The sequence below is a fragment of the Balearica regulorum genome, chromosome 5 (assembly GCF_011004875.1).
Source record: "Balearica regulorum gibbericeps isolate bBalReg1 chromosome 5, bBalReg1.pri, whole genome shotgun sequence".
Taxonomy (NCBI): domain Eukaryota; kingdom Metazoa; phylum Chordata; class Aves; order Gruiformes; family Gruidae; genus Balearica; species Balearica regulorum.
The window spans coordinates 17405345-17421265 of record NC_046188.1 but is presented as its reverse complement, the minus strand read 5'-3'; the positions used below and the strand labels follow the sequence as shown (position 1 = coordinate 17421265).

The following is a 15921-nucleotide window of genomic DNA, read 5'->3' as shown; positions in this document are numbered from 1 at the left end:
AAACAGCTGTTCCCCCATTGCCAAACTGAGGGTGCTATCACTGTGTGTGTAACCATGCTGCAGCACCTCACAATTATCACATGAGATCTCCTCTGGTGCTTGATCTATGCAGTAGTGCACACCTGTACCTGGCCATGCAGTGCCCAGTATCACACATAGGAAATTCGGAGGCTGCTTTAAGAACCTTCGAAGAACTGCCCCATATGTATCTTCCCAGGAGTTTAACCTGTCTAGCAGTTCTCTGAGTAGTGAAGTTGATTGATTGACATATTTTGGTATTGGTTCCAACATGGATCAGAGAGGTAAAATCCATCCACTGGAATGGATTTCAGTATTTCTTATGATCATTTCATATCGGGAGAAGCCGAGTATTTCCAGGAGAGATGCAGGGATGGGGGTAGCAGCATGCTGGCTTGGTTCTAGTAGTTATTTCATACGAAGAAGCACCAATTCACTAAGCTGTATTTTATCAAAAAAAGCTTTAGTGCCTAAAATTGGCGATATGCTAAAGTTTTAGCTTTTACTAGGGAAAGCAAACCACCCCAGGAGAAACGTGTTTTATACAGATTGAATAAAAATATAGTTGAGTTACGATACCTTGAGGACAGTCGTTCCCTCTCTTCCTGCTACAGAAAAGCAGACATGAGAGAGTTTGATTGGGTCTGGCCCTTGGAAACCAGTAAATGAGATTTTAACTTAAGCACAATAGGATTTTTCTTTTTCTTTCTACTTCAAATTTGATTCCTATGAAAGTGAGGGATTAATACAACAGATCCAAGCTCTGTGCAAATAAATCTCTTCCTGCACTTTCCTACTAAAACATTTAACTCTTGCTACAACCTACAACCAGATGATTGATGTTATTTCACTTTTCAGCATCTCTTCAGTGCTTACACTGCTAATTAAGCTGAGCCGTATGCTTTAGGCTAAATAGGAAATAGATAACATTGATGGTCAGGATGTAAATCCCACTTCATTTGGAAGACTAATAAGCAGAGAAATCAAGTTATTCCAGTTAGGCTTTTGCAATACTCTCCTGTAATACTTATGGACTGGGAAATATATACCAACCATATATGTCTACTATAGTAGATACATAGGATCTACTATAGATAGGATACATAGGATATATAGAGATGTATACATAGGATACATCTATCCATGGATAAAACTGGTACTATCATCCAATCTGAACTCATGTTCAGTAGGTACTTGGTATTTTTATTTTGGTTTACAACTTTTTTAGCTGAATGGGCTGGTGAGAATTTTTAAATGTGTTTCCTGTTGCACCAAAAAAAGATATAAGCCATCTGCTGCTGCCAAGCCAGTTTCCATGCTTACTGGTGCTTCCAGTTTTTGTTGAACACCCCAGGCTATCATCAGAATGAGGTTTGCAAATGTGAAGATGTGGATCTCCTTCCTCTGCTCCCCCAGGAAGTGGTAAAAAAATTCTGTCTAAAAATGCTGGATGGTGACAGTCTCATGCAAGGTTGTAGGGAGTGTATGTTTGAATAATGATTCTCACCACTTTCACATTTACTGTTCATCAGAAAGTAGGTGATGAACCTCAGTGACCCCCCCTGAAATGTAGGCAAATGCTTTGATATCTGTTTCAAGGAAAGGAAACTGAGCAGAAGAGGGCTTTGAAGATCAGTTTGTGATGGGCACTGTGAACAGTCCCGTCCTCAGCAAACTTTGCCACTTTCCTGGTCCCCCCCGCAGTGACCAGCCACATGACAGCAGGGGACCGAGGCTGGGACACATCTGAAACCTGCAGACATGCTGACATGGTGCAAGAAGGGAAGGATGCCGCTCAGTGTGAGACACATGGCTATCCTCACCCGGGGCTAAGAAAGAGTCGGGGCAGGCACAGGTTGGGCCTTCAGGCTGGGTTCTGGTTTCTACATCAAGGCAATCAGCGTGTGCCTTTCCTTGGATGAAGAGGGTTGTGCCATATTGAGGTTACAACCCAGCCTAGATCCAGCTGGAGGATGAGTGGGTGGCATTCGCATCTAAAGGAGATGGGTATATTATAAATAAGCAGCCTTGGAGGTGGGAGACAGATTTCTTGGAGATGCAATGACAGAGGTCCCAATTCCAGGAGATGCACAGGAATAAGGGCCCAGGAGGACCACAGAGGAGAGCTGGTGGGATGGAGGTGTGAGAAAGGACGGGGCAGAGCACGGTTATGGAGCTGGAGGCTGGGAGCACACTGGAGGGACTCTCAGCTTCAGCATCACCCAGATTAATCCCCTCACTCCTTCTCTAGCCACCTCTACCTCTCAGTAAAAAATAGAGTGAAGGATTTATCACACTAGCTAAAATAAATTCAGCTAAACAGTATGGGATAATAGTCTGTGTCAAAGGCAGAGATGCTTCTCTTGTGAAGTGTCTTATCTTATTTCCTAGAGTTTATCAATAGATATCTTTTAGAGTGTATCAAGGAACCTGAACTACTGAGGAATGCTGCCAGGTACTTTAGGGCATCCTTTTAACAGAGCTGTTTTAGGAAGGACTCATTGATGAAAAGAAACGCTCTAGTTACTCTGTAAAAATATAATTAATAAGATTTTCTTTTATAGCTGTCTGTCCCACATCTGAGCAGTTTTCAGCTTAGCATTTGTCAGCAGTGTGAATGTCAACACTAAGAAGATCTAAGAGGAATTTTCACTTTTCTCTGAGCCTAATGCCTGTTCAAGCAGCTGACTTGTACGTTGATATTCACACTGTTGACAAATAATGCATGTCTTCATCAAGTATCTGTATTATTCTTCACTGACATGAAGCTTAAGACTTTGTTATGTGAATTCCCACAGTCTTTTCAAGGGAGTTCTAAATTTGTCTGTTTAAATTCCTTTTCTGCACCTCCCATCTACCAGCATCAGAGCAGATTTTAAGAGCAATTCCTTGCTAGGCACAAGTTGCCTTGGAGAGTTACTGCTCCTGTAGGTATATTTTGCAGCCTTGGCAGAAATAATTCACAATTTGGCACCAGGCACACAAATACAATAGTGGTTTTTGAAACAAATACAACTTTCCACATGGAATTACACCAATCCCCTATGAACAGCCAATGCTAGATTAGGAACTATAAGTAAGAAATTTTGCACTGCATTACCAGTCCAATTCAAGTCCAATTTCAGTCCTCCACAGATGATTTTTAAGAAGTTCAGTAGATAAGAGTGAAAGCCTTCCAACTCCTCAAAACTAATAAGCATTCATTTTAGCTAAACTGGAATAGCAAAGATACTTATGTAAATTTAATAAGAAATTAGATACAGACTTCTGTCTTCTTGTTTGAATACTCCCTTTTTGATGCTCTCAGATAGATATACTATCCTTCAAATCTGGCATAAATTTTTCAGACAATCACAAAGCATGTGCAATGCTCCACCATTGTGATATCCCTGCTGAGTCTCATCAAAAATCTTACAGTTCCTTTGCATGCAGATAACATTTTTCCCCCTCAAAAAATCCCAAAGCTGAATAAACATCATTTAATCCAAACTGTGATTCAGGTGTCACTGCAGTATCTCATGAGAGTTACAGATTTTTACTTTTCCCCTCAAAATATGAAATATTATTTAGGTGAAGAAATTATTCCCACTCCCATTTTTCTATGTAAGTAAACTCAATAATTTCTAACTACCGGAGGCCTATGCAAGCACATCTATTGCAAAGACAGTGGTAGGGGAGCTGAAACGGTCACTACACATCGTGCTGTACGTAGGCTTCACATAGGTTTTTAAATTAAAAGAGACATGTTTTGAAATCGATTCTGTAGGTGATAATTTTGAAGTAAGAATAAATTAGAAGTAGAGTCTCCAAATGAAAAACTACACAAATTACCCTAGATTTTGGGTTACAAGGGCTTGCATCAATCCGAAAGTAGTGACGGGCCCGGGCCAAGAATCTCACATCCCACATGTAAATTTTGAATACTACCAGAACTGAATAGCATGGTGTTTCCTGCCGCTACACTTGGCCAAGCCAAAGCTATTGACATTCCCCAGCAACCCGCCGCAATCTGACTTTGGGGAGTTCATATTAGTCTGAACACTGTGGCCCTGTCCCATTTCTAGTTTTTCTCCTCCTCATGCCCATGACTGTGCATTACACTTCATCCTTTACACAGGCAGGATACAGTACATACAGTGACTTTCCAATGAAAACACACATCGACTACAGGATGCATTTTGCCTTTAGGATGCCTTTAAACAAAACAAGGTATCAACCCAGTCTTGGGCCAACCTTTGTGGGGTTACATTGCCCTAAGCACAGTAAAAGCATCTAGAATCTTACCTTTTTATGGCTTTGTAGCAAATGATGACAACTACGAAGAGGAACACTAGTGTGGCGCAGCATACTGCGATGATAATAACCAGGCCTGGCCACCAGGTCTCTTCAGTGGGACAAAAGGTGGACTTGGGAGCTGTAAAAGGAGTGTGGAAAAATACATGAGTTCTCTGAAATAAGCAGCGTATAATCAGATATGCTTCAGTCACCCATGCAATAGCACTATGCCAGGGCCACAGATACATGCAAAGAGGATATTTCCCATTTAGGACCCTTTTTTTTTTTTTTTTCCCCAAGCAATCAACTAGTTTGGTACTAGGTATTTCTTATCGTGGTTCCCAGATGACCAGGTTCTCTTTGTCAGTGCTGTCCACATGCTCAGCACAAAGGAGAAAGGCTCCATTCTGCTACCCGTGGGAAACCTCTCCTCCCTCTGCATTTGCCATCTCCTGCTGCATCAGATTTAGTTTGAGAGAGAGATGTTACACTGATAAGGACAGGCTTTCAAACCCCATTAGAGGAGGTTTATCAGGGAGCTGCAGCAGTGCCTACCAATCAGTATTGCAGCTGCTATCGTTGTAACCTTGGAGCAAGGAAGGGGGATTTGTTTTAAAAGAAGAGGAATTTTATTACATTTATTAACTGCTTTTAGAGGACTATAGTTGACAAGCTTCTTTCCCTACCCTGCCTTTGAATTGTATGTCCAACAGGTAAGAAACGTCAACATTAACAAATGTTAACCTGTGAAAATATAACCAATTATTGTTACATTTTTCTTATTCAATTTAGGGCTAGGCTTGCCTATGTAAGTATCACTCAAAACAGGCACTATTTTGCATCAAGAGTAATACTGGTGGCATTTAGTTCCAATATTTTCCTTCAGGGCCATATTCCTTTCCCCAGGCTTTGAGGGGACACATTTCCTGAAGGATGGTGAGCGACAGACAATGGCATGACCACTGCCAGTGCATTGCAGAGGGGGAAGAGACCCTTAACTCAGTGTATGCAACCACATAAACTCCATGAGAGTTTAAGTCACCCTAAATTAAGTTTAATAAAGAATAAGTCAATGGGACTATCTAAATCTATATTTTCAATTAAGTATGGGAGAGAACTAAATATAGCAAAAGGCGCATTTTGAGTCTAATTATTTGATCTGATATATCCTAAATTCTGAACTTCATGTTATACACATCACAAATAGGTGCACAAATTAAAATATGTCATCTGCATCATTTACTGTGAGCTGACATCTCCTGTGCCTCCTGTGTTTGATTAGGAAAAGACATAGACATACTCTTAGGTTTAACACTTCTCAGGTAAAATCCTGAAGTACGTAATTACTGAGAAAAGATTTTTTTTTCCAGTTGCATGATCTGTAGAAGAATTGGCAACATTCACCCAGAGAAATCTGCAGGAGCAGATAGCTCATGCAGTGAGCATGCTATCACTCTGATTATACTTGTCTAGCAAATATTGCCTTCAATTTATTGTACATATATTGACTGAAGGGTGGTGGTGGGGTTTTGTGTGTGTCTGTTTTCCTATGGGAGAGAAAAATAAAGCTGGAAAATTAAGTGATTTGAAAAACTAATTGTTCCTGGCTCCTCTTTTGACAATGTGTCCACTCCCAGACTACCTCGGCAACTGATTTTCTACTTTATTACTATGTCAGATGCAGAATTCAGTTTTCAGTGGGTGATGGAACTATTTATTGTGTTGTGATAAAGCTAATGTTTTTAATATTCCCTGGAAGTTTTCAGTATTGTTATTTTCTAAGATTCCAGAACAGAGGGAATGACAAAATATTTGTATGAAGGAGCAGGCAGTCTCAGGGCCAACTCCACCCTCCTGGTGTTGCCCTGACAAACACAATAGGTTGCAGTGAAATCAGAAGAAACATATGCATCAGCAGATGCCATGTAAAATTAGATGCGATCATAAAAAAATGGGGCAAGGAGGCCATCCTTATTTTGTCCTTGCAAGGCGGGATCAACCAAACTATTTGTAAAGCAAACCGAGATGGTGAGACGAGGTCGCTCCTTGGCACAACACGAGACTGACGTATGGCAGAGACAGGGTATAAAGCAAGGCTTGTCACATGCCTGTGCACCACATGCTCCTTGATGGTTTATCACAGTATTTTTACATGGAGAATAAACAGATATATGTGGGACTGAATAGTGAATATGATTCCTAACAGCCTATATGTAGTTATTAATGACAGGAAAATAAGAATTGCTGATGCGGAGGCGACCCCTAATCCACCTGGCTCAGTTCTCTTCCCCACTGGTCCAGACCAGGAACCCAGAAAGAAGCACAAGAAATCACACTGGAAGCTATCAAAACCTGTTTCTTAGTGGCTGGTGGGTTTATACAGCTTTAGAAAGTATTTTCTATTTCTACCCCTTATTATTGCAGTGCTAGGTAATCTTGTTTTCCTTAAAAAATGTCCACTCTTTTTCCAATAAGCTTCTAGTTGCGTGCTATTTTCTGCCTTTCTCAGTAGGCATTCACATAGCTTTCATTACCGTGACATTTATATGGCCTTAATGCATTTCTCCTCACAATTATCCTCTGAGGAAGAGCAGAACTGCTTTTAATCCCCTTGTGCTGCTGGGAAGCCCAACCCTGGCCCACATGGATGCCTCCCTGTGCCTGCCGTGCTTCATGCCTATGAGCAGCGGCTGGGAAAGTTAGCTGAGAGAGCAACTTCCCAAAGAACCAGCAAGGTGCCTGGGAAGTGCCATGTCCTCAGAGAGGTGCCTCTTGGTGAGTTCCGCACTGAGCTTTTGATGTTAGGGGAGTGTTGATGTCTCCGTCCCCCTGGGATGGGGCTCATGGATCTGCTCCCTGGGGCAGCCCGGGGCTGGGGAGGCTCTCCATGCTCCTGTGCCTGGGTCCTACCTGCCAGCTCATCACCCACAGTGTAGAAGAAACAGGTTGCACCTGTAAGGGGCTGAGCCTGCATGTGTCATGCACTTAATGATCAGAAATTATGCTGGGCTGAAGACACTCATAGCACCTTCTTGCAACTGTGCCACTTTGCATGGAACAGCAATGCATTTCTTCGGCACTCTGTGGAAGAGGGAAGACACGAGTCTCAAACCCTGCTCTAATACTGAAATTATTCTAGTAAACACTGAGCAGCTGTCGTCCAACACTACCTATACCAAAGACAATGTCCGTTCATTTCATTGTCTTGCAAAAGCTTTGATGAAATGCAGGAAAACACTTGAATTCTCATGGTTGTCTCCTTTGTACCACCTCTTTCAAATCCACTATAAACTCCCCAAAATCAGAATCTTTCTTTCAGCATCCTTTCCCTTGTCACATAAAGAAACAAGCCATGTACTGCTGTCATTCACAGCAGTGTATTTGGGGAATGAAGGGCATCTCTGGGCGCAGGGAGTCCCTTCATCATCACCGCAGGGCTACTGAGAGCTGAGGGCTGGCAAGCCCAGCCATGGTGGTTGCTCCCTTGGCACCCTTTGCTGGTCTCATGTGAGTGGTTTCAGTTGCTCAGAGCATGACTGCCTCCTGGTTTGACTCTTTCCTGGGTGCTCTTCACTGGTCTCAAAATCAGCTGAAAGGGGAATATGATTTTCACAGTGCAAAACAACTTGATGAAAATGTGCTTTTTCTCCTAAGCCCCAAAGTGGTGGTCTGCACAATGAACATACTGTTGGGTGGAAAGTGGTAGGAAAGTGATGACATTTTAAAGAAGATAAGCAGAGTGAACTAAGCAATCGCAGCCTGCCATCCTGACAGAAATCCTGCCAAAATAATGAAAATCTCATTTGATTAATAAAATATTAAAATAAATAATTGATGCTAAATGCCATAGGTTTAGGAAAACACATCTTGTCAAACTAACTAGATATTTTCTGAGGAGATACTGGTTTGGTAAACAGATGTATTAGTGCTGGTGTGATAGCTTTAGACTTTGGTATGACATTCGACTTAATTCCACGTGATGTTGGGGTTACAAAACTTTAAAGCTACACAGTAAGCGTGGCACACATAAATAGAGTTAAAAGCCAGAGAACTGGTATGTCTCAAAATCTCACTATAAATGGAAAGTCACTGCTGAGAGAATGTGTTTTTTAACAGTGACTCCCCCCTTCCCCGCAAAATAGGGTGATGGATACTGGTAGAGTTTGTAAATGACTCAGAAATGTACTCCACTACAAGTGGAGACTAAGCATATTTAGATTAGAAGTAGAGTAATTATTATCATTAAGGGCAATTAGCCGTTACGATAGTTTATCATCAGCTCTGGTGGAGTATTTCATTGAAAAATTTAGCTTAAGGTAGTCTTTTCACTTTTCCTGAAAGAAAGAAGTCTAAATTCAGCTAAAGAGATCAGACTCAGGATAAGAATTATGTAAAGAAAATACTCCGTCTCTGGAAAGGCCACATGAGCACAATGCCTTTTTTTTCTTGGATTTAAAATTTATGAAGTACAAATGTTGGTTAGGTTTACATTTAGAGGGCCAACACCTTCAACTATTCCTAACATCACCAGGTCCAAATAAATACAATGAATAAAAAGACCAACTTCAGCCCTACAGTGAGTGGCTGGATCCAACTTATTGAAAACAAATTCATGAAATAGTACTTTTGGAGCAACGGCATCCTGCAAACTATTTAAGCACCACACAAATCTCACACACTTGTTCTCTTTGACTAAATTTATTTTGAAGGCTCAGCATAAAGACACAGCTCCAGTTCTAATGTTAGCAGGTATCTGTATACACATGGGTCTAGCCAGAAATGTGCATACCAGGAAAGATTAGCCCAGCTACAGAGGGTTTCCCTCAATGTCCAGGCACAAAAATAGAATTTGTGTCACTGGAAAGGAAGTTTCCATAAAATCACAAAGAAGTCTCTGATTACATTTTAGCAAATCTCAGAGTAGGTCCCTCTGAAAATTGCCCTGAGCTACTAAAACCAAAAAACATTGATGAAGCTGTTTTAATCTTCTGGATTAAGCATTAAATGGTTTTGTGTATGTTGTAAAAGTCACACATACTTGTACTGCCTGCAACAGAATATAGAAACAGGACTTGGAATCCTTGGATACGCCCACAGGCTATCTTTACTGGACATGGCTGTACTTTATAAAGCTAAGATTGTGGAAATCTAGTACTTCTGTTATTTATTTTGATTAGGGTTATTACTTTCCATTGCGGTATGGGTTGTAGGCTAATTGCTCTTCGTGTGGGAATGTCAGAACATTGGAAAGGACCACCACCAAGTCTGTCAGAAGAGAGTAAGTGCTCCATCATGGGGATTACGCTGGGTTGAGTCGTTGCCTCTGCGCAGCCCTCAGCAGTGGTGCCGAGGCAGGGAGCCTGCATCCAGGCATCCCTTTCCACTGGCGCTCGCCCATCAGGCAGCTCAACAAAGCAAAGCAAAACAAAATAAAACAAAACACAGGGCTGAGCTGGAAGATAGCTAAGGGAGGCAGTGACCCATGCTCCCATGTGCGATCCTAGGGGAGGTGTTTCTGGCTGAGGTCTGAGTGTGTCGATCTGCTTACAGAGTTGGTCCCAAGCAGCAGGTGAGTGTGCAATAATGTGAGGTGAAGGGTGACAGTGACCCCCCTCACCTCTTTACAATAACAGTAACTTCATGCCTAAAAAAGGAAGAGCACTTTCAAGATACATCAAAACTGATTATTGTTTTTCTTCCTGCTTTTATTCCTGTTCTTGCAGAAAGGTCAAGAGTGCTGGCATAACCATCTTTGTGAGACATCTGCCTGTTTTTAATATTGTATACTCGCAACAGGCTAAACTCTGCCATTTCTATGCCTGCAGCACTCCTCTTGTTATTGTAGGGCTGCCTGAATCAGCCATGCACTTTTAATTAGCATGCTAGGAAGCAAGATTGGATTTTATTTTGAAGGCAGGCTCATATTCCAAGGGCCTCAAGTATTTTATCAGTCTTGGTTGGAACTTAAAAGCAATTGGAGATGCAAGAAATGTGTTTCTAGCAACCTCTATGTACGTCACATATTTTAGAGACCTGTTGATCTGCTGGCTAAGGCAGGGCTTTGGGTTCTAGTCTCGTCTTCACTCTTATTTGCCTTATTTTGATATATTCACATAATTTGCACATTGGCATCTCCACTTGCAAGACAGAGAGAAGCCACTAGTTCCTACAGCTGTTATCACACTGGGATGCAGGAACAAGCCCAGAAAACATGGAGAGGTTTAGATGTGATTTCAGATGTCAAAGTATATGAAAAGACTCCCAGGACACTCCATTCCCAGTTAAGTATGGAGAGAGATTTTGAATCTGTTGCAGCTTGTGCCTCTTCACATCAAGGTGTCTCATCCAACCCCCTGTGGAATAGAGGAGTTCAATGAATCCCCTGATTAATGTGAAATAACTTGGGTTTCTGGGAGAAACCCTACAGAGGAACAGAGACAGCAAGGCTCGGACACTTACTCTATAAGCACTGTGTTCTGTAAAGATGAAATGTGAGGAGAGCCTCCATCACATGCCCACATCTTTTTTGAGGAAGCTGATTTCATTGCCGAGCCTGAGGTCTCTTGTCTACTTTCATGTAAGGCCCTTAATTCCCCCCAGCAGTGTAAGTAAGTTCACCCCAAAGTGAGTGCTGATTAACTTAACGCTGATTAACTTAATTGTCCATCAGAATGAAGCCTTGGGCAGCTAACAAAAAGGGCCAAGAGCTCAAGTGATGTAAACTAGAACCTGTCCCTGCTCATTGCAGGGGGGGGTTGGACTAGATGACCTTTAAAGGTTCCTTCCAACCCAAACTATTCTGTGATTCTATGAGACTAGTAAAAGTCCATTCAGTTGTGAGACTGGTGCCAGCTGAGGACCTTGTCCCAGCATCTGCATGATGATGCTCTTAAGTGCTGCTCCAAATTTTGCCGAAGGTCAGGAGCTCAGTCCCCAGAGCCTTGAAGGCTGTGGGCTCTCCGGGTGCAGGTTTTGTTACCTAACCCCAGGGAGACGTGGAGAGACCTGAATCCGTGTCAGCTCAAGTGTGCCCTGTTTGTTTGCTGTATTTCGTCACATAGGAACCACTACAGATGAGTTGGATAATCCGCATGGTAGGAACACGCTGTGTATACCCAGCATGTACAGCGAGAGGCAGCTGGCATGGGAAAAACAAATCCTTCAAAAGAGTCTTCTAATGAAGTTTGTGTTACTGCTAGACCTTGATACAAATATAGAGCTTCAACTGTTATTCTAAAAGGCACTTCAGAAATAGGCAAAGTATGCGTTTCCTTCAAACCATATCCAGTGACACTTTTGAATTCGAGGGGAAAATTTCCTGGGAGGATGGGGGAGAGGAGGCTGACCAGGACATGAGGGGCCTTGGTGCCTCCTCCTGAGGCAGAAAGCCATGCATGCCTGTGTGCCATGCAGCGGCTCCTCCGCTCGCCCCAGCCTCACACCTCCCTGGCGCACAGCCCTGGGGTTTGTGCGTGGCCAGAGGGAAACCTGAGCTGATGTTCACGCTGCAACCACAGCTGCCTGCAGAACGCAATGCACAGGCTGGTGATCGTGTACAAAGATGGGCTCACAGAGGGAAGGATTGCCATTTTCCACTGACAGATGAAGAGACTTCTCTAAGTGTGTCAAGTTTCTGTGTGCTGTGAGAGGAACTCCCTGGTGTTTGTGTGTGTATATATATATATGCATATATACCCCCCCCATATATGCATCTATATATGTACATATATGCATACACCTACATGTATATATGTATATAAACACACATATATACATAGAAAGGATATATATGATAGATATATTTAATGTATGTATATAAAGGGGTATATATATGCATCCATATAAATGAAACTGCTGCCAATACTTTTGTTAAATGTCTTTGCATTCTGAGTGGCTCCTCGGGATTAATTAGTAAGTGTTTGTAACTGAATATGTGAGAAACTCTACCAACTCCTTTTTTCTTCTCCCTCTTCCCTGCACTTGAGATTCCTTACATTGGCTGAACATGTAACGGCAAACATTCGCATTTGGGGCACCTCTGCATGTGTCTGAAATTATTCATTTTGAAGATAAAGGACCTATATGAATGGATGCACTTCGCTGTCTCCCTGGCAGGTCCAAAAATCACCTCATCAACCTCCCTTCACAGTTGTTGCCTGCAGACAAAACACCCGGCCATGCCTGAACTACTGAAGGGGAGATGCAGGAGCACATCAAATCAAATGCCAAAGGCAATGCTGGTACCAACAGGAGCCCCAGGGGCTGGGTCAGCCCCCCTCCCCAACTGGCCAGCACGGACTTGGAGACAGCCTGCAAGAGGCCACAATCCTCCTCTGCACTCCTCCAGACTGCACAGCAAACGCAGGCTCAGGGAGGGGAAGGTAGAGGCATTCCCAGACTTCAGCTACCGTGGATCCAAGACAGGAGTCTGGTGAAGTCCTGCCTCAACCACATGAGCTGGTGGCGGCACCAGGTGCTGCTCCCAGTGGTGTGTATGCACAATTAAACCTTAAGAAAGAAAAACATCTGCAGTGGGGAAACTTCTCTGCCCCATATTGAGCCATGGTGATAACCAAACCCATCTAGCTGCTGGCTGGAGCAGGTCCCTTCTGACCCAAACCATTCTGGGATTCTGTGATGTTTAAACATCCGGCATGGAGGTGCTTTGGCAGCTCAGGATGCGGCCCCAGCCCTGCTGCCGCTTCACCCTTGCTTCCCCCTGAGAAACAGAAACAAAGCAAGCTCCAAAGGAGAGCTCCAAATGCTAAAGCAATGTCGAGTAGATTAAATCCATTAAATACAATAAAATACGAGATTCCCACAGCATCGGGCCTTCCCAGGGCTATTCTGCTCCATGTGATGGACACATCGTTACTTGTTTAGAGAGTTGGGAGGAAAAAGGGTGCAGGATGGGCAGCACAGAAAGCCAGATGTATTAACAGCCATCATTAACTCGAGGGACTGGGCCAATGCAGCAGGAATGTAAAGCAGGAATGGATGACAGCTTCAGTAAGAGATGAAGTCCACTTGGGGCAAGTTCATCTCCAGTAAATCCGAACATGATGGAAAGGATTTGGATTATCACAGTCCCCAAAGGGCAGTGACCCAGAAAGCTGCTCTGCTGGACCCGTTCCCTGAGATCCTGCCGCAGAGAACAGGCACAGGAGGAAGATGCTACCCAGTGAGGAAAGACCAAAGAACTGCTTTTGACCAGCAATATCCTATTCCATCACCCTCATCTCTGGAGCATGGCTGTACCTGCACAGGATGTGCAATAGACTGGCTTAAGGAAAATAAGAATCACCTAATTTTGGAGCAAATTTTGATCCAGAAAAAAAGTCTATGTTGGTTTTCTTTCATTTTTTTACTTCCTTATAGATCTGTGCCCTTCCTGTTGCTTGTAAACTTAGAGCCATTTCCAGAGTGCCATGAACTAGTTAGGTAAACAACTACTACCAGGCAATAGTGGTGTGCTCAGCAGAAAGCCTGTCCTGATTTACTGCCTCCCTGGAGTAGGTAGGTTAAATAATACTAGTGGAAATCAGCTATTCCTGTAGCAGATGATACTTCTATTTATCACATTATGTTGCAGACGAGTTTGTACCATGCAGCTGCTCTGTGCATATGTTTCTACTACCCTTTTAAGGGGAGTACTGCAATCACTACACAGCGGGAACTTCTGCTATAATAAAAACATGTGTGGGATGATGCTGGAGAAATTCCCTCCCCCGCAGCTTTTACACTGTAGACGCTGTTATTCTACACTCTCGGTTCCCCCATCTCCTTAGTTTTCTCCCCCTTTCTAAAAATACTTCTGTTCTGAAACAAGAAACATGCTCAGTTGTGTGCTTAATTTTGGAGGCTGGAGTTTGCAGGAGGTGGAGGAAAGGGGCAGTTCTGCAGGAATTTTCTGAAGGTCACGGGCAATAGAGGAGTGCATGGCTCATTGCAAGAAACAGAACTGGAACTGCTGATGAAAAAACCTCAGCCTGGATACAGCCAGTGGGAAAGAGAGGCACTAGATGGGGGAGTTTTGAGTGTGGTGCTTAAGATCTAAGCTTGAAAGGTTATTGAACCCACACACATTTAGGTTTGGGTTTTGCAGTGGATTTCACTAACGCCCCATGTTGCTGTGCTGTCTTGGTAGGTCTCGTGCAGCTGCTTTTCCGTGGCAGATTTGAGAGTCCTTTGGAAAAGCAACATATCATTAGGACCAAAAAACCCCAAAACCCAGATTAAAGTACCGGTCACCCAGGCATAAACGAAGCGGCTTGCGCAAAGTTGCCGCAGCTCAGTGAAAAAGCCAGGAAACAAAATGTCTTTTGACTCCTGGCCAGTCCTACCCTCTGGACCGTGTTGCCTCCTCCTTGGGAGTCAGACGCAAACACTGGATTTGGCCATAACTACATGACAGGGTGGCAGCAGCAAACTGCCTTGTTGACTTCCTGGGCAGGCTCCAGATTTCTGCCCCAAACTGGCACGCTGATGCCGTCCACAGGAGCTCTGTGCAGCTGAGACCTATGGACAGGCACGAGGTGGGATCCTGTAGGGTGCCCAGGAAGGGCTGACGCTAAGCTTGTAGGATAACTTGTTGGTTTTGGCACAGCTGCAGAGGAAGAATAGTATTTCAGTTGAGAGTCCTACATGCTTATGGAAGGATGATGATGGTGCAGACAGCAGAACAGTCAAAGCACTATCCAAAAAAGTAGGGAGGGAGAGTCTGTGCTCCAAACAATTGGCAGGCTGAGGGCCAGATCTGCCAGCCTTAATCCTATTAGGTTGTCGGTGAAGCTGATGGGACCTGCCAGAACTGAGGTACTGCACCACAAATAGGAGTAAAATATGGTTTCAGCCGCCAAGGTCTTTTGGAGGAGAGTGGGGTTAGCGAGCACAGAGGGAGAGTCTGTTCTCTAAAGCATGATCTGGAGAAGCAGTAGCATTTAAAGGCCTTGGAGAAAAAGGCTTTTAAGGAGATTACATCATAGCTAGCTTCTGTGTTAATGCTTGGCTCTGGCATTTATCTTTACAATGGACGCTCACGTCAGCCACTGCCCTCTGATCTGACTTTGTCACATGTTTTTTTAACCAGCAGTCTCCTGATGAGACGCCGTTTCTCCCTCTCCATCTGATTCTTCCTCAGCAAAAAGGCCGGAATTGTTTTTACCCCAATTAAATCACACACTATCAGTTTCTGACCTGAGCAAATGAGAATTGAAGCCTGTGCCTTGCAAGGCAGCCTCCTCCTCGCAGCAACGCAGTCATCCTGGAGACCCTCATGGGCACCATCACATTTCCCTGCTCTCCACAACGTGGATCAGCACCAGGCTGGGCAGCACCGAGATAGTCCTAGTGACACCCCCAGATAGTCCTAAGCGCTGCCTCCCCGTGAGAGCTGTCGTTCAGGTGAACCCTGCTGTACTTGGGTGGTCTGCCTTCCGAAACACAGGAGTCGTTGATCAGGTTAGTGGGTATTTGGTGCCTCTAAGAAACAGGTCACAACTGCCTGAAAATTAGCTGATAAATTAGTACCGTTGAATTTATTTTAGAAGGTGACCTGATTTCCAGAGGTGCTGAGCACTCAGAGAGCCAGGGTGCTTGAATGTAGATATACAACCTTAAGTTTAATCT

General features: G+C 43.6%; 1 protein-coding gene across 2 annotated transcripts in view; it reads right to left on the bottom strand.

The window, feature by feature from the left end:
* PRIMA1 (proline rich membrane anchor 1) overlaps window positions 1-15921 on the bottom strand; it is a 55264-nt gene that overhangs the window by 20196 nt on the left and 19147 nt on the right. For both annotated transcript variants that reach the window (XM_075753672.1, XM_075753671.1), the window contains exon 3: window positions 4303-4432. In XM_075753672.1, coding sequence (XP_075609787.1) covers window positions 4303-4432 — 130 coding nt within the window. The remainder of the gene's footprint in view (window positions 1-4302; window positions 4433-15921) is intronic.